The 18,580-nt window shown below is 38.2% G+C and overlaps 1 protein-coding gene across 2 annotated transcripts in view; it reads right to left on the minus strand.

The window, feature by feature from the left end:
• Positions 1-18,580, minus strand: part of PCDH19 (protocadherin 19) — a 709,183-nt gene that overhangs the window by 311,207 nt on the left and 379,396 nt on the right. For both annotated transcript variants that reach the window (XM_044057636.1, XM_044057635.1), the window contains exon 3: positions 9,426-9,484. In XM_044057636.1, coding sequence (XP_043913571.1) covers positions 9,426-9,484 — 59 coding nt within the window. The remainder of the gene's footprint in view (positions 1-9,425; positions 9,485-18,580) is intronic.

Here is an 18,580-nt window from a genome sequence, read left to right on the forward strand (position 1 = left end):
TAAGAAGAAATGGAGAAGGATGAGTCAGTTTCAGCTGTCCTTGTATTATCTCTTTTTTAAAACTGGACACTAAGGAGGGAGAAAAAGACCTGTACCAATTGGCTAGACAGAGGGACTGAGCTTGTAAAGATGTGCAGCAGGTAAGGATGATAAAGGATAATGAGGGAAACATACTTACAAGGGAGGAGAGTGTGTTGAGCAGATGGAAAGGGTACTTTGATGGGCTGATGAATGAAGAGAATCAGAGGGAGAGAAGGTTGGATGATGTGTGGATAGTGAATCATGAAGTGCAGTGGATTATCAAGGAGGAAGTAAGGATAGCTATGAAGAGGATGAAGAACAGAAAGGCTGCTGGTCCAGATGACATACCTGTGGAAGCATGGAGGTGTTTAGGTGAAATGGCAGTGGAGTGATTAACTAGATTGCTTAATGAAATCTTGGAAAGTGAGAGGATGCCTGCACAATGGAGAAAAAGTGTTTTGGTACCGATTTTTAAGAATAAGGGTGATGTGCAGAGCTGTAGTAACTACAGAGGGATTAAACTGATCAGGCACAGCATGAAGTTATGGGAAAGAGTAGTGGAAGCTAGGTTAAGAAGGGAGGTGATGATTAGTGATCAACAGTATGGTTTCATGCCAGGAAAGAGCACTACAGATGTGATGTTTGCTCTGAGAGCGTTGATGGAGAAATACAGAGACGGTCAGAAGGAGTTGCATTGTGTCTTTGTGGATTTAGAGAAAGCATATGACAGGGTGCCTAGAGAGGAGTTGTGGTATTGTATGAGGAAGTCGGGAGTGTCAGAGAAGTATGTAAGAGTGGTACAGGATATGTACGACAGTAGTGTGACAGTGATGAGGTCTGCGGTGGGAGTGACAGATGCGTTTAAGGTGGAAGTGGGATTACATCAAAGATCAGCTCTGAGCCCTTTCTTATTTGCAATGGTGATGAACAGGTTGATAGAAGAGATCAGACAGGAGTCCCCATGGACTATGATGTTTGCAGATGACATTGTAATCTGTAGTGAGAGTAGGGAACAGGTGGAGGAGACCCTGGAGAGGTGGAGATATGCTCTAGAGAGAAGAGGAATGAAGGTCAGCAGGACTAAGACAGAATATATGTGTGTAAATGAGAGGGAGGATAGAGGAATGGTGAGGATGTAGGGAGTAGAGGTGGTGAAGGTGGATGAGTTTAAATACTTGGGGTCAATAGTTCAGAGTAATGGTGAGTGTGGAAGAGAGGTGGAGAAGAGAGTACAGGCAGGATGGAGTGGGTGGAGAAGAGTGTCAGGAGTGATTTCTGCCAGATGAGTACCAGTAACAGTGAAAGGGAAGGTCTACAAGAGGGTAGTGAGACCAGCTATGTTATATGGGTTGGAAACAGTGGCATTGACAAAAAGGCAGGAGTCAGAGCCTGATGTGGCAGAGTTGAAGATGTTAAGATTTGCACTGGGTGTAATGAGGATGGACAGGATTAGGAATAAGTATATTAGAGGGTTTGCCCAGGTTGGAAGGTTTGGAGACAAAGCCAGAGAGGCAAGATTACATTGGTTTGGACATGTGCTGAGGAGGGATGCAGAGTATATTGGGAAAAAGATGCTAAGGATGAAGCTACCAGGTAACAGCAGAAGAGGAAGGCCTAAGATAAGGTTTATGGATGTGGTGAGAGAGGACATGCAGGTGGTTGGTGTGACAGAGCAAGATGCAGAGGACAGGAAGAAATGGAAACAGTTGATCTACTGTGGCGACCCCTAACGGGAGCAGCCGAAAGAAGAAGAAGAAGGTCAGACCAGACTTTAACATCAATCAACAAACTCTTCCTCAAAGAAGGAAAATGTCATGCTTCATTTTGTACGAAGACAAAAGTATTATTTCAAAAGATATGTTATCTCACATAAAATGTGCTCTTTCCCGTTACTTTCTTTGCATATAAAAAAATAATAACTCATTGCAAACCATAGCTTCCAGAACATGTAGATCTATTTAACTAGCTTCTTGCTAAAGAGCTCATCAATTCAGTGGGCAGTCCTGTCTTCTTTAACATTTTAAAAATTGAGTGTTACCTCTGTGTCAAATAAACAATGCATTCCTCAGCTTCAGACAGTACCCTGCTACATCACAAACCAGTGAAGTCAGTGTAATAAGCGGAATGACCACTCCTTGTGATAAACTTTCCTTTTCAGTAAGAAGACCTAAAATTTGGAAATCCTATTTGCTTTTTACGGACTATTGATTGTCTTCTACTCCCTGTTTCATTCATTCATGAGTTAGCACTTCCTGTAACTGAAGTGCTGACTTAGCACTTCCTGTAACTGAAGTGCTGGCTTAGCACTTCCTGTAACCTAAGTGCTGGCTTAGCACTTCCTGTAACCGAAGTGCTGGCTTAGCACTTCCTGTAACTGAAGTGCTGGGTTAGCACTTCCTGTAATTGAAGTGCTGGCTTAGCACTTCCTGTAACCGAAGTGCTGGCTTTAATACCTGCACTTATCCGTCATATTTAATCTGCTGCTAAGGAAGACCTCACACGATTCTTAAATACTTATTTGAAAAGGGAATCGATATTTGTAAGTTACTTGTCCTTTTGCACTCAGGCTACACAGTTGATAGTTATTGTGTGGTACAATTCAATTTCACATGCTCTGTGGATTGTTTGCATTATATTATTGCCTAACAAATTTGTTATGTTTATCTTCAGTTAATGAAGCCTGTTTGCAGAGGGAATGTTCTGCACATGACAGAAAAGAAACCAGCCACATCCTTTTTTTGGGAAGGTTTGTTACCCAGTGCTTCATGTCCATTTGGTCTACTAGATATTCTGATCCACCCCTGGACCCCTGGACTTTCTTCTCTCCTGCTGGGGCTGGTCACAGAGCCTAAGGTCATTATTTCTACATGTCATTGGGGAGTTTTTCAATTATAGCCTAACTACCACTGCCTTCGCCATCTCAATATCATGGTGATGACTGAGGGGCAGGCATACAGTGGGGGCTGTCCCTCCTCCATGGCAGCTCAGTCACGTCTGTCATCCTTACTCACTCACACTATGTCCCCATCCTCCAACAGGGATCACAGCTAAGAATGCCCATGTAAAAAGACAGGCAAACTCTTCCATTTCCTTGCAGTGTGAGTCACCTGAGCTGGTAACTGAACCCACATCGACTGAGCCATACTCAAGCCTTCATCCAGCTATGCCACTAATGCCACCAGAGTGACATGCCCACATCCCTTTGTTATGATGTATAACTGTGCGGTAAATATCTTGGATGACTGTCACTGCTGCAGTATATAGAAAACACGAAACATACCTGCATGAGCAGTCATGCACAGAAAGTGCATAATGGAAAAATGATTGACAGAATGTCCTGAAAATGCATCATAACCGAAAGAAAAAAAAGATTTATTCTCTTCCAGCAACATATACGTTACTGCTTTGAGCACTGCACTAACAATATAGAACATGCATGAAGAAATGCGAGAAACTAAATGTTTACAGTTGGGAAGTTTTAAATTCACCATGATCTCTATATAGCATTATGTTATGACCTTCTTCTAAGTTTATTGCCTAATTTTTGAATACATGATTGTACGGCAGAATATTCAAACACAAACATTTTTCACAACTTTTCAAGACTGTAGTTTCAGATGGTTTGTGCTATCATTATGGATAACAATTTTTGATACTAGCAAGCTGTATGTCAATGGCAATACAAAGGGGTTAAGCACTTATGTACAGATTGTTCAGCAAATGTAAAACAGACAAAAGCATTAAATTTATTGATGGATTCTCAAAGCGCTGTTGTCACAGTTGAAGAACATAAACAATATAATAAATCCAAAAACAGGTTCGAAAAACCAGCAACACAGTCCGAGAAGAGTCAAATAACACTATTTATTCCACTGTTTAAAGTGCTTTTCGTCAGCCTGATAGCAAACTTCTTCAGAAACAGTTACAGCAATAAAAAACTTTCATTATAAGTAAGACAGGTGATCAGCATTCACCAATTGCATCACTTTGTTCTACTTAAGCAAACACACTTTAAAATTAAAGTGACAACTGCTGATAACCAGTAATAAAACAACATTAAAGTATATAAACACATTAAAGTATGTTAACATGTCTGCGACAGTGACCACAGTACACAAAGGTAAAAACATTAAAAGTTATTTTGTATAACCCAACCATTGACAGAAATAATATATGTTTTTAACAAAATGTGACTCATCTCTGCAAGCTCTTTAGTCTGAGAATGCTACTAATTGAGCATGAGTCATTCAACCCAGAAAAATTGGAGGCATTCAGCCTCACTTGCCAGGCTATATAAACAATATAATGCTTGTGTAGGACACCTTTCAGAAATTGTACAGATTCACACCCTGTTCACTTTTCTAATACACAGCTATTCAAACAATTGTTTGGTTGCATCAGCATCAAAATGCATGCTATAGGCAACTGTTTTTTAAACACATTATTCTAAGCGTATGATTTAAATTAATAACAGTGTATTAACACATCACATCTCAAAAGCCAAAAAATAAATAATATTCCAATGTTATGTTTCAAAAACACATGTCCTTCTTTGGTTTGATAAGAGCATCTCAAATGTATAAATGACAGTTGCAGAATAAGAAGCAAAAGTGCAATTCGGTTTAAAACCAATGGGACTGATTTTGTCAAACAATCATCTAATGTTACTGGAAAGGAGGCAAGAGCCACTGGGAAAAGTTTCCTTGTGGCCAACTTTTAAGTTCAGCAAGCTATCACAGGGGGTATAAAATGTCTGTGGACCAATGTTTCTGCAATATTCCTATTTCTAAAAGAAATAGCTAACTTATGAGAAACTCAACATATCAGCTGTTCATCTCTAGAAAAAAAAATCTATTTTTTGTTTTTACTATATGGACCAGTCTCATTTAAGAACATTATATTGTACAACAAGAATAGGCCTTCTGATTTGTTTGGTTGATATCCAGAACTCCAACAATTTTTAATTACAGCCTGACTACCATTACTGTGAATGCTGGTTACATCATTCCTACTCAGCTGAGTAACTGATTAAATGTCTGCAGCACAATGATGGTTGGATAACCCTAGAAATAAACATATAAATGCCTTCTTATACCTCATTTAAAAAAATATTGTCTACCACTGCATAACATTTACTGGATCTCCATAAGGGAGACATGACAAAATAGATCTATCACCTTCTTTTATCTCAGTGTTTCAGCCCAAAAATAAGTATCCTTTATTCAACAAAGAACTCAACAATAAAGAAATACTCTGATCCCTGTTTGGGGATTTAACCCAGGACACTTCACATTTCATGCATTTGCCACTATCACTTGACCAACAAAGTGTCTATGGGCAGTTAGGAATAAGCACCAAGGGATGAATTTAAGTATGAAATAGAAAATGTGCATCACAGCTGACTTTAATTCTGTAAGATGACATAATGGCTATCTGTGCAGTTAATTTATTGCACAATATATGCCTACAGTTAGCTCCATGCTTACAGGACCTGTGACTATAACCCAGATGACCATAGTGATGCCAGTATTACCGACTGGGGGATAAAAAAGAATGGAAGTACTCAGCATCCTCGTTTTTATCAGGATAAGAAGGAAGGTACATGCACCCAGTATCCATCCATCCATCCATCCATCCATCCATCCATCCATCCATCCATCCATCCATCCACAACCCCTTTATCCCATTTTTCACATGGGGTCAGGGTGTCACTTCAACAGTGCAATCATCTGCAGCTAAGGTTTACACTGCCTGATGGCTAGCCCTAATGAACGGCATATGAACGACATGGCATCTGTCAATTCATCTCCTCACTGGACACTGGAGAGCTGATGAAGGCATCTGCATGAAGGGAAAGGGCAACTTTAGGATCACACCTCTCGTGAAAGTGAGCAGCTATTCTGGGTAATTCCCATTACATGGCCATGCCTACAACCATCACTGGACATATGCAGAGAATGGGTAAGGTATAAACTAATAACAATATCCTACGATCATCACTCATCTTGCAATTCTAGCAATCACTCTCTGTAATAAAGATATATATATATATATATATATATATATATATATATATATATATATATATATATATGGGTGTATGATCCTTAATTGAAAAATCACAATATATAATGGCAAGTAATTGAACACAACTTGTTATTCACCAACCAATTAAGAAAAACATAACAAAACACTTTAAATATGCATTTTAGAGGGGGAAGCCCTCCTGCATCCCCAGCACCCCTGCTAATTATATATACCAACTCCTAGATTACAATACAATGGGGAAGGGGCAAATTCTCCAGTCCCTACTGTACCACAATCTTGCACTGAAAAAAGAGCCAGTACATGTGGTCAACTATGTTTTGATAAGCTGTACCAGATTTTATACTTTCAAACCATTATTGGTAAACCATATATATATATATATATATGTGTGTGTGTGTGTGTGTGTGTGTGTGTGTGTGTGTGTACATATATATGTATAAATACAGAGCCAAGTGTGTATTATTAAATTATGTTACATTTTTAGCTGTTGATGCTTCAGTAGTTATGAGTCTAAAAATCCCACTAACTATAACTGTTCTATGCAATAAACCTTCCTTTTCTCAGTTCTGACAATGCTATAAACTCAACTAATCCCCGCACCAAGGATAAACAATATTGATTAAAAATTAAAAAAAAAAATGAAATGAAATGTAATATTGTATTAAAATAGGTTAAACCTGCTGTTTCACCAGCTTTGTCCAATGTTACAAAATTGGAAAAAGATAGCATATTCCCTGTTACAGTTATGCCCTACAACATCCATCATGCCAGAGCTTCATTCTAAATGTAGCATTCAATATATTTCCCACTACAAATTTAATTTTAAAATAACATTTTTCCCTGCTGCTTATTTTAAAATGTTACAGATACTGTGTGAGAATTTAATTCCAGTCACTGATATATGTCTCTCTCTCTGTCTCTAAAAACAATGCACATACGACAGCAGGCCGACATCATTGCTGAGTCATTACAAATCCAGAGCAGTAATTTCATCATATTCACTCCAGTAAATGGTTACACATTGCCCACTTTTTTAGCCCCATTGTATGTGATATCATCATAAAAATCCATTGAAGAACCATAAAACATTATGATCATTCAGCAATGAATGTTTTAATGTGGCATAAAACATCACTGTATGGATGGGCAGCAATCTTTTTATGTATCGCTGTGTAGGTTACCTTGCTAAATTGCTGGTCATTAGTGTGATGGAAAAAGAATTCCTCTTGGTATCATTTTTCTAAGATGGTTTGATATTTAATTTCTTTCTCAGAAACTGATTCAGACCCATGTTACATTTCACAGTAATTCATCTTTGCATCTTTCTAGTTGACATGCTGATATGATTATATTTTATTCGTTCTGGACTCCCTTTCTACTTTTTGAAGAACTTACTTTTTTTCAGGTTACTTTCAACATTTCTGCATGCCTTTCAGTACTCAATGTTTAGAAAGCATGCTGAAATTTGAAATAAAACACAAAAGCCCCATGATAGGAAACCACTCCAGGAAGAAAGCAGAATAATTTATTAAGACTTCTGGTACCTCGGCTTTTCGCCTTCATGGAATACTACATCAAAAAAATCCCATCCTTATATATGCATACATCAGATACTAATTGAAGCAAGAAATTAATCATTTAAGAAGTTACTAATAAACTTATTAAAGGAAACCCACATGAAATTCCTAAAGAAATATAAAGCCTTATCCCAAGTACAAATGTGAATAAATACAACTGAATAAATTCAAACAAATGAAATTCCACATATAAATATCTGAAAGGTTAAATTGTTATCCAAATTCATACCATTAGGAAATAATGTGTGATAATTAAGAATCATTCTACACTCTAATATATTGAGTTCCCTTTTAAAACTACCCCTGCTGACTAAAGACAGTGCAAGAACACTAAAAAACAAACTAACTGATTCCTCATGTTTGGACAGGAAATGGGCAGCTACCGGACTTTCTGATTTCTGCCTTCTAACATCACCCAAGTGTTCTAACATTCAAACCTTTACCTTCCTAGTGGTTTGTCCTATGTACCAACTAGTTGGATGGCATCCAAAGCCAATAACATAAATTACCCCACAACTATTACAGTTGTAGAATTCCCTTGCTGTGTATAATTTTCCATTAATTTTGCAACCATCCAAATTCCTGACACGATTGCACACTGAACAATTCCCACAATGATAAGTGCCCACTCTAATGTCCATTTTATTACTAATTTTACCATGAGGGATTCTTTTATTGAGTAGTTCTTTAAAATTGCTTTATCTCCCATAAGAGAATGTGATGTGCTTAGAAAACAAAAAACCTACAGAAGTATCTTCACAAACAACATCCCACGCTTGCCTGACAATCTTCTCCAAAACAGGAGAAAATTCAGAGTATCTGGTGACAAAAAACAACTTTTCATCATTATCATTCATCTCTGATTCTCTCTACGCCCCCATGGCCTTGCCCTCAGCACCACCCTGTACCCTAGAACTCGCCCTCTGTAGGGTACGATCAGCATACCCACGATCATGCAGTCATGTGTACACCTCATTCAAATACTTATCTTTACATTTTGGTTCAGAGGTATTGTTGAAAATCCTACTAAACTCCTCATATGGCAGGGATTCTATAAGGTGAGGTGGGTGCATACTAGTCACATGCAAAAAATTGTTAGCAGCAGTAGGCTTCCTAAATAGTCTGTGTTGAATCCTTTATCTCTCATCAATATAAAAAAAAACATCCAAAAATGAAATGCTGTCTTTCTCAATGGTCCAGGTAAACTTTAACCCATGGGGATTGTTATTAAGTTAATGCATAAATCCCCAAAATCGGGATTTTTTCGATACACTATTCCATGAAGGTGAAAAGCAGAGGTGCCAGAAGTCTTAATAAATTATTTTGCTTTCATCTTGGAGTAGTTTCCTATTGTGGGGCTTTTGTGTTTTATAAGAAGCTTGTCTTTGGATGTTTATTGCTGAGGTTTGAAATAAGCTGACTAAAGGCCCACTTAACAAACTATTCTAACAATGAAAATTAAAACAGGAATGTAGCAAGAAAAGTGGAATGAAGATTTGCTCTATTTTCTTAGCCGTGCATCACTTTCTCCATTATCCCATCATGCACTCATCATCTCTTATTACATCAATCTTCACAAACACTATCTCTATTTTTTAGTTACATTTGATTAACCATGATCCATTAAGGGCAATTGAATTCTTACATTCTTGAAAAGTAATTGCTATTTGCCACATCTTAAGTGTAGTCAGTAACAGAACAATGCCACTTCTCCAAGCTCGAATCAATGCAGGATGGCCATGTTTTATGTATGAAAAATACTCAATAATACTGGCATACCTTTTAATGAGATGAGCTCGACTGTTCCCATAGCTTGAATCGATGGAGTAGTTTTCAGTCTAAAGAAAACGGAAAAGTAAAAATAGTTACTCATCAGCAGCATAGGACGAATATGTCCTATATGTATAACATATATATATGTTAACTATATAAATATAAATATAAAGTTAAATATAACTATAACAATGCACATTGTTGTCTTTTGTTTTTCTTTTTTTGGAGGGCAACACTTTCATTAGTATCTTCATTTAAATAATGTCCTTGACATGTGAATACTTTTCAACTATAATAATCATATAGCTTCTGTACAATTATAATCTCAACTCTTTTTTCAAATGTACAGGCAGTCCAAAAGTGTTTTTCTAAAGTTATATTATTCTTCTGTCTCAGTGTTGAAATGCCTGAGACCTTATATAGTGTGTGTGTGTGTGTGTGTGTGTGTGTGTGTGTGTGTGTGTGTGTGTGTGTGTGTGTGTGTGTGTGTGTGTGTGTATGCTCTCACATGTGTGCATGTTTTTGTTTTAGGTAAATGTTAGCTGTAACAAAAAAGAAAGCTCTGCAGTCAAATTCCATTTAATACAGAATCTAAAATACAATTTATAAGTCCTTTTATAAATACTTTAGGTTTATGCACCTAAATGCCAATCCTCTCTCAACTAGATCTATTTTTTTTCATTTACTCTATGCATCTGACGGGGACAATGCATTATGCTGTTAAGTACAGCTTTAAAGTGTTATCACCAAATGAAACTAATACTTTGCATCGAGAGAGAGTACATACATATGCATATGTTTATCTTCTTTCTCTATAAATACACATACATATATATATATTTACATATAAAATACATGTATGCATCTAGTTGTCTTTGTGCAATAACCATTTACTACAAGATGTTATGAAATGCTAAAACATTTTATAGTGCTTATGATGCATGAAAAAATATCACTATATGCACAAACTCATTTGTGTATCAATACATCTTCAAAATTAGGTTGAATAGCTTGTTTTTTTCTAATACAGTAAAATATGTTTTGTTATTATAGGAGTATTTATATCACATTAAAAATAGAGATAACATTTACAGAAAGAATGAAACAGCATTAGAATGAATCTCTGACAAATAGAATCAGAGAATGAATGTTTAAGGTCTAGGTAGATACACACAAATAATAAAATGGGAACGCTGCTCTTTAAAAGTGACCTTTCCTGAAATACAATATCCAGTTTTATAAACAAGCTGCCAGTGTGATGCATGTTATCCTGTTAAAGCTATGGGAGCTGCTGAGGTGTTCAGTCCAAGGAGGTTATTGCGAGTACTTCATAATTACTAGTGTGGAATCATATTGGGGATTCAGTGTACAACTTCTTGCATTGGCAACCTCTGTGCTTGTAGGCCAGAAGTATTAATATAATCCTGGAGAAGCAAGAGAACTTTATATGTAAACTAAAAACTGTTTGTATGCATGTTCCTCATTATTAAATAAACTCAAAAGTCACACAGATGAACTGGCTTTTTCCGCATGTGCCTGTTACTATTATGGGCAGGCTATAAATAAATAAATAAAGTGGCGACAAAAGCGATAAAATATATGATGGAAGCAGTTAAATAAATCACTTCTTTCCAGTGCTACTGCTTATGCATTTTTATGAGGTGAAAACAACCTGTTAAGTGGCAGTCCTAGGACTGTGGAGAAAGACAGCTTAGCTAAAGATGCTATGTTTATTACTGACATCATACTGAAAACGTAAATGATTTTTGAGTGTTAAGTATACAATACTGCCAAAAAATTGTATTTATTTCTTTGACTGTTTCTTTACTTAATGAACACATTTGGATGCATAACCTATATATTGTATCCTATTTTGATGTAGATTGCACATTTTACTGTTTTTATCACTTTATTTTCCTTATGCTAAATGGAAATACCAAGTGCTGTTTTGTTCATTCATTTATTCATTCTTTCTGCCATCCAGTCTCTGATTACCACAGGAGAATGACAATTTAGGGTCATGGGGAGATCTGCAGCCTCTCTCTATATTCAAGGGACACAGGCTGCAGAAACTAACCCCAGCTGGGGTGCTATTTTTTGCAGTATGCAGACACACACGCACACACTGATACACAACATGTGTGGCTAAGGGCAATAAGAGAGGTTGCTGACTTACCCACTACAACTTTGGCATATAAGAGTATACAGGAGCATTTACAAAAACTGACACAGATACAGGGACAATATATGTTACTGCATAATGTTTAAATTCAATTAATCTATGGTGTAAGAGAATCCCTGATGCATCAGTGGTTTGTAAGTTATTTTTCAAGAAAGAAAATGCATCCAGGGCAGTAAATAAAGTCTTCACCATTTTTCTCCAGTTGACTGCAGCAGTGAAAGTGACAAGAAGGAAACCATCCGACTGCACTACAGGATGAATTCATGATTGCACTTGCATGAACATTTCAGGAGATACTCGTATTAATTATTGGGTTGTAACTCGGAGTCTTGCCATGGATTGTTTCTTTCTTTCTTTTTAATGAAAAAAATCCCTTATTCCTTTGCATGTTTGCATTTTAAATGACTAGAAAAGAATTCACAATCTATTCCATGGCTAATGGCTTTGCCACATGTATAACTTCATAACGCAATGAACAGCAGATCAGAAAGGTCAAAAACAGGGCAAAGCCGTCTCAGTACCTCTTTTCAGACCAAATTACTTTGTCATATGTGCCTGTCATTAAGTAATGTATTAGGTATGAAATATCAACAAATATTCATTCACCAGATAAGAATTATTTCACGTATCTAATGCAGCACTCTTGGCATGCATATTGTACAACGCCAGGCCAAATTCCCTACATTTTTTACTGTTATTAATACTGATCTGCTTTATTGCTTCTCTTTAGTCCAAAATCATGACTGGATACTTTTGCTATTTTGGCTTATCAACACTGGCATTTAGGTTGCTACAGGAGGACTTAGCTATGATATTTCATTTTCACAGCATTCCTGCTTTTTTCATCATAATATGTGTAAAATATTTAATTTTTTATCGATATAGGTTATCAGAATTTGCCACTTAAGTTGTAGTTCTCTAAGGAAAATGCCAGCTAGATCCAAACCACTGAGCAAGGTAGTCCAAAGAACAGCCCACAGGCATTATCTGGACATAGCTCAACCCATGTAGAGAGTATTTGATTGTCTCACAAATAAAAATATCTGTCTAGTCCTTCAACATGTTTGTACATCTACCAATAACACTATCTCTGTTGCCATGTGGCATCTTAAGCAAAACTGGCAATGTCAGGCTTTACTAAGTTAAAAGAGACATTGTTGTATACCACTCTTTCAATTTCTCCAAATCTTTTGGGTTTCTAATGCCATGATGGGAATGGACCCTATTCCTAAGTTAAAGTATGATTAAAATTCATGAAATTAGTATTAATTCAATCTTTGATATCAGTCAGAAGTGCTCTTCACAGCACCCGCAATGTGCTCAGTAAAGACTGACTCCTTCTGCAATTCATGTGGAATTACATGTATTGGTAAGATATCTAAATACAATTGTAGATTCTTTTACCACCATTATGATCCATGAAATGGGGTCATAGGTTTGTAGGTTTGATGTCAAACATATAATCTCCTAAACAGACTGGTTCTGAATACACTGATGAAAGAAACTCATCTGATTTTAAGCTGAAGCTCATTACACATGATTAGCAGGTGTATTGTATTTAGTTTCATGCTTATGTATAGTGCATATTATCTAGTAGACCCCCTGAGGAGCCTAACTCAATTTTGCAGTTGACCCTGAACACTGTCTGGTTATGTGAGTTGCTCTGACTCTCAGCGTAGACAAGTAGAAGCTGAATTCTTCAACCCTGAACTACAGGAAGCAATTCAATTACAGCTCATAGCTCTATTCTTTTGTGCTGACAAACTTCTTTCTTTTTTTAATTGTCTTTGTTTACATTTAAAATCAAGTTCCCAAATCTGGGCATTTTAAGCATAAATTTTCAAAAAAGACCTTGAACTATATTCCAAAACAATGTATGGTCATTAAACCAATCATTTAAGCTAATGCTAATTTTGCAAAAGAAAAAAAATGAACCAGAAGGGTCACATTAAAGAATATGAGTTGATGTGCATCTGAAGGTGTTTCCAAAAAGACATTTTAAGAATATTTCCAGCTAAATAATTAATTAAGTAATTCAAAGATACATCCAGGTAAATAATGAAATAATTTTCCACAGACATGTTGAGGAGTTAAAATAGAGCTTATAGTGACTTAAATGCAAATTACAAGTGATTTTGTTTTGGCCATAGAGGGAAGTCATAGATATTGGACGTTCAATCAAAAATCTTGCTGCTACATCCCAATTTACATATGGAAACAAAACATAAAGTATCAGATGCCTATGCCAATCATCATATAAAAGTGTGGAACAAGCAACATTTCTGTTTGGGTCCAGTTTTGGGTGGGGGGTCTAGGGAGGTCCAAAACCACATCCCTGTGATGCATCCATTCATGGGACTGAGTCATGGACCTGCTTAGTGTGTCTGCCACCACATTCTGAGTTAAGGGAATATAAACTGTCTGAAGGGAGAGTTCACTCTTGGCAGCCAATTTCCAGGCCTGCAAGACCAGTCTGCACAGGAGGTAAGACTTTGTCCCTCCCTGTTTGCTGACATAACAGAGAACCATGGAACTGTCTATAAACCATCATAACACCCAGGGAGATAGATGAGGTTTGAAGATTTGTAGGGCAAAGATCAGGGCCCTCATCTATTTTGATATGCTCTCTTTTCTGGGTTGGAGACCAGATGTCCCTGACCCTCCATGAGTCCAGAGCTGCTCCTCATCCCATGTCTGATACATTGATGTAGAGGTCCGAAGTGGGATGAGATGATTATAAAGGTAACACTGGATTCTCTGCCACCTGCTGGACCTACCAGTATAATTCCTTTTTGAGGCAAGGCAGAAGTGGGATAACTCCAGAGGGTGGGAGTGATCTACCCATATTGTTCTCAAAAGCCACTGGGATTTCTTCATGTGCAACTTGGTTAAGGGGAGCATGAGAATTTTGAAAGCCATGAACTCCGGGAGGCAAAGAAACTCCTTGGCAGTCAGGATTGTGGGAGCAAGAGGTCCTGGAAGTAGAAGGTGAGGGAGAGTACATTTTATGGGGGTAAGGAAGCCATCATCCTGTTTGATTTGATCCTGAAACCCAGAAAGATGTGATCTTGGGAAAGAACCAGAGAAGATTTCTGGTAATTGATTGTGACTCCTAGACTCTCTAACAGTGACACTGTGAAGGAGAGATTTTCCTGAAAGATGTCTGGAGTCTAAGCCTGGAGGAGAAGGTCATCTAGGTATAGGAACATATGTATGCCCTGCAGCCTGCAAAAGGCTATAATAGGAGCTAAGCATTTTGTGAACACCCTTGGGGCCCCAGACAAACCAAAGGGCAAGGCACAGAATTGAAAATGTGATGAAGAAATAGCAAAGCAAAGGAATTTGCTAAACTGCAGATGAATGGGAATATGAAGATGGGTATCCTAGATGTCCGGTGACACCATGAAAGCCTGAAGAAGGATAAGAGGAAGAAGAGTAGATAAGGTTAACATGAAAGGTGGGAACTTTCAGAAAGGTATTTAGGTGGGAGAGGTCTAGAATGGGTCTCCAGGGACCATCCTTCCTGGGAACCAGGTACATCCTGGAGTAGAACCTTTTTGCTACTGGGGGGCACCACCTGATTAGTGCCCTAAGAAAGGAGGTTGGAAATGATTTGAGGAAAGAGTTCTAGCTGTTCTATTGGAGGTTGTAGATTACCCCTGAAAGAGGGAGAAGTCTTCCACACAATAAAGTATCCTTCCAGGATGATGGTAAAAAAACAAGAGTGCTAAGTTACCTGTTTCCAAGCATGGAAAGAGAGAGAGAGAGAGACAGAGGCAAAAGGACATAGCTGTTGATGGCTCAGGAGATGGGTAGTCACAGACTACCTGGCTTAGCCTGAAGCAGCTTTTTCTGTGTGTGAGTAGAGGAGGTAGATTTTGAGGAAAATTGTTTCCTGGAGTCACTCTTACCTTTGGAAGATTGGGGTCTAACAAACTTTCTAACAAGGGTGGTCTTGGCAGAACAGTTTCTCTGGAACCTGGACACTGGTGAGACAAATATATGCTTCAGATCTTGCAGCTCTTTGCCTTTCTGCTGAAGAGATTTGAAAGGTTCTGCAGCTAATGTAGCAAACAAGACCTTGTTGTCTAGGAGGGCATCCATGATTTTTGCCTTAATGTCATCAGGCAAAGGTTGGAGCCTGAGCCAAGTATAAGCTCCTCAGGACTGACCCAAATGTAGCCACTCTAGCTGATACCTCCAGAGCATCATAACTACACTTTATGGAATTTCGTGTAACCTGAGGTGAGGAGTTAAGTAGGGAGGAAAGCTTAGCCTTAGTGGGAGAGTCAAGAAGCTGAAATAATAGTTTGCCAGCATCCGAAAGAAGAGCCAAAAGAATACTTGGTCATATGTGTCTGATAGTTACTGGCCCTAAAGGCTAGAGTAGTTGAAGTATAAACCTTTTTTTCTACTCTCTCTATGACCTTGCTCTCCTTATCTGAGTGGAGCAAGGAAGTGGAAGGTAGCATCTTGGATGCTTTGTCTGCAGAAACTGAAATGGTAGCAGGGTCTGCAGAAGGATATTTGAATAGGAATTTAGAGTTCTCTGGCACTTTATAGACTCTATCTGGCCTTTTGGCTGCTGGAGGTTAATGATCTTGGCACTTGAAACCAGCAGCAAAGGCATCAAGGAATGCTGGCAGGACTGGGGGTATGGCAGATGGGGAAGGGGAGCCCATCTGTAGCAGGTTGCAGTACCTTTTTTGGATGTCTGATACCTGACAACAATCCTACTTGAAGAACTCCATCATCTTAATAATAGTCTCCCCAAATGAGATATCCTCCCTCTGGGAATCAGTGCCATTAGATTCCTTTTCTGATGAGGAATACTCCAAAGGAGAAGAAATTTAGACTGAATAAGCCAAAGAATCACCCCTGAGGATTCCTCATCATCTGAGGAAAACTTCTCAGAAGTCCCCTTTTGAGTGGTGGACGAAAGAATGGAAGGAGAAGGGAGTGAGTGAGAGAGAGCTGAAGACTGGCACCATACCATGACGGCATTGAACAGGCCTTGGGAGAAGGCCTGCAAATCCACAGGCTGTACCTGAGGGTGTGGAGAAACATGTTTGGTCTTAAACATTTTCTTTTTTGGAGCCTCCATGTGATGGAAAGTGGATGGGCCAGCTGTTGGCCTACATTCCACAATGTTCATAGGAACATCCCCACACACGATGGTCTGAGTAATACCATATGGACCTTCAGTCACTATGAGCAATGGTTCCCACATGCCTGAGTCAGATGCCTGCAATTCCCTTGAGGACGTGCTGGTAGGGTCCTTCACGGCTTCCACACTGGTACCCATTAAAGGAGAATCTACCTACTCTGGGACAGTCTCTGGGCCAACATCGGCCTTCGGAGAGACATCCAGTATAGAGGGAGCAGCGGGTAAATCAGGCCTAGGTTTCTTGGCCTTCTTAACTTGTGGCTCAGCTGAAGGGCCCAATGCAGCTTCCTTGTCATACGCAAGATGCTTAAGATGCTGATTTTCAAGATATAGGTTGAGAGAAGCTAAGTGATTACATAGGGTCTTGGATACAATGCCCTTACAAATACCATAGGTAGTGTGGTCATGATCAAGGCTTATGCAAAAGAAATAAAGGTCATGTGTGTCCTTATGTGAAATCTGCCTTCCATACTGACACTTGCCCTTCCTAGCTGACATGTAATCAAAGCAGTACACAGTAGCCAAAGACTGCAAAGAAAAAATTCTAATTGGGTACTTATCTGATCCAAGGTTCACAAGTTGGCTGATGAGTGATGACCTGAGCTGACAATTGGACAAGGACAGAAAAGTTCTGAGGTCTGGTATGTGCCGACGTCTGTTTTATACCTGACACCACTTTATGACTGGTGTACGTTTTGGATACCGTGCAACATCGCATGTATCTCACAGTAGCTTTAGACATTTGTATACTGGCCAGATGTATGTGTCAGCTGGAGGTGGAGTCATGTTACGAATACTGCAGCTTATGACTAGGAGGACATCTGTAAAATATTACTCAGAAGGACAGTAAGAGCTGTCCTTACCTTGTATAAATGTATTTGTGTTTGCTGGAGTTTTCAGTGACTTGAGTGTGGACTGCAGGATGATCTGTTATATTCATTGATGGGGTGAATTAATGAAACCCTTAACTGTAACTTCCTGAGAGTGACTTAACATGTCTCTTATTATCAAAAATAAAAATAAGAATGAATGCTTTCTTAGCTATGATCAGAACAAAATGGTAAAACTCATTTTGTCATCAGCTATCATTCACAAATATTTAATAACTTTGTCAGCCTTAATTAACTGTCCTTTGACTTTCTATAGCTTGTTTGCAAAATTTCTTGCAGCTAAATTTGTTGGCATAAAAGGAAGGGCTACTCTATTCTATAAGGCATCATAATTGTTTTAATTGCCCTAACTGTGTGGTCAGTCTTCCAGCCATCTGCATTTTTAGCTATCCTTAATTCTTTATCTTTTCTTTTATCAAATTAGAAAAGCTGGAATTGGTAAGGGTTACAGAAACTAGTCCTTTAACTCCTCAAATATCACATCCGACAGTGACCAGTTCTAAGAGTTGACAATTGTTAGCACTATAAAAATCTCAAGATACCAGATAAAAATAAAAGAAGTCTTTGAAGAGGAAAAGACCCTTAGAAGATTGTGTACATATCACTGCATTGATAGCAGACAAAAAGAATGAGAAAGAGTGCATCTTTATAGCTGGAAACTGTTGTAATACAATGCTGCAGATTAACCATCCCAATCCCCAGTTACAGAGATGGCAGAGTATACTACTAATCAAAAGCCCACAAATACACCTACACAAATTAAACAACCTCTTCATCCAGTGGAATATAAACTAAAGCAAATTACATTACCCATCAAAATTGATGGAGTTCAAGGTAATGTTTTTCCACTGTTCTAGACAAGGAAATTGCTTGCTTGCTCCATTTTTCAGAAATCAGGGATTTGTAGGCTCATCACCCATGA

The sequence above is a fragment of the Protopterus annectens genome, chromosome 15.part0 (genome assembly GCF_019279795.1).
Source record: "Protopterus annectens isolate FY-2018-M chromosome 15.part0, PAN1.0, whole genome shotgun sequence".
In the NCBI taxonomy this organism is placed as follows: Eukaryota; Metazoa; Chordata; order Ceratodontiformes; family Protopteridae; genus Protopterus; species Protopterus annectens.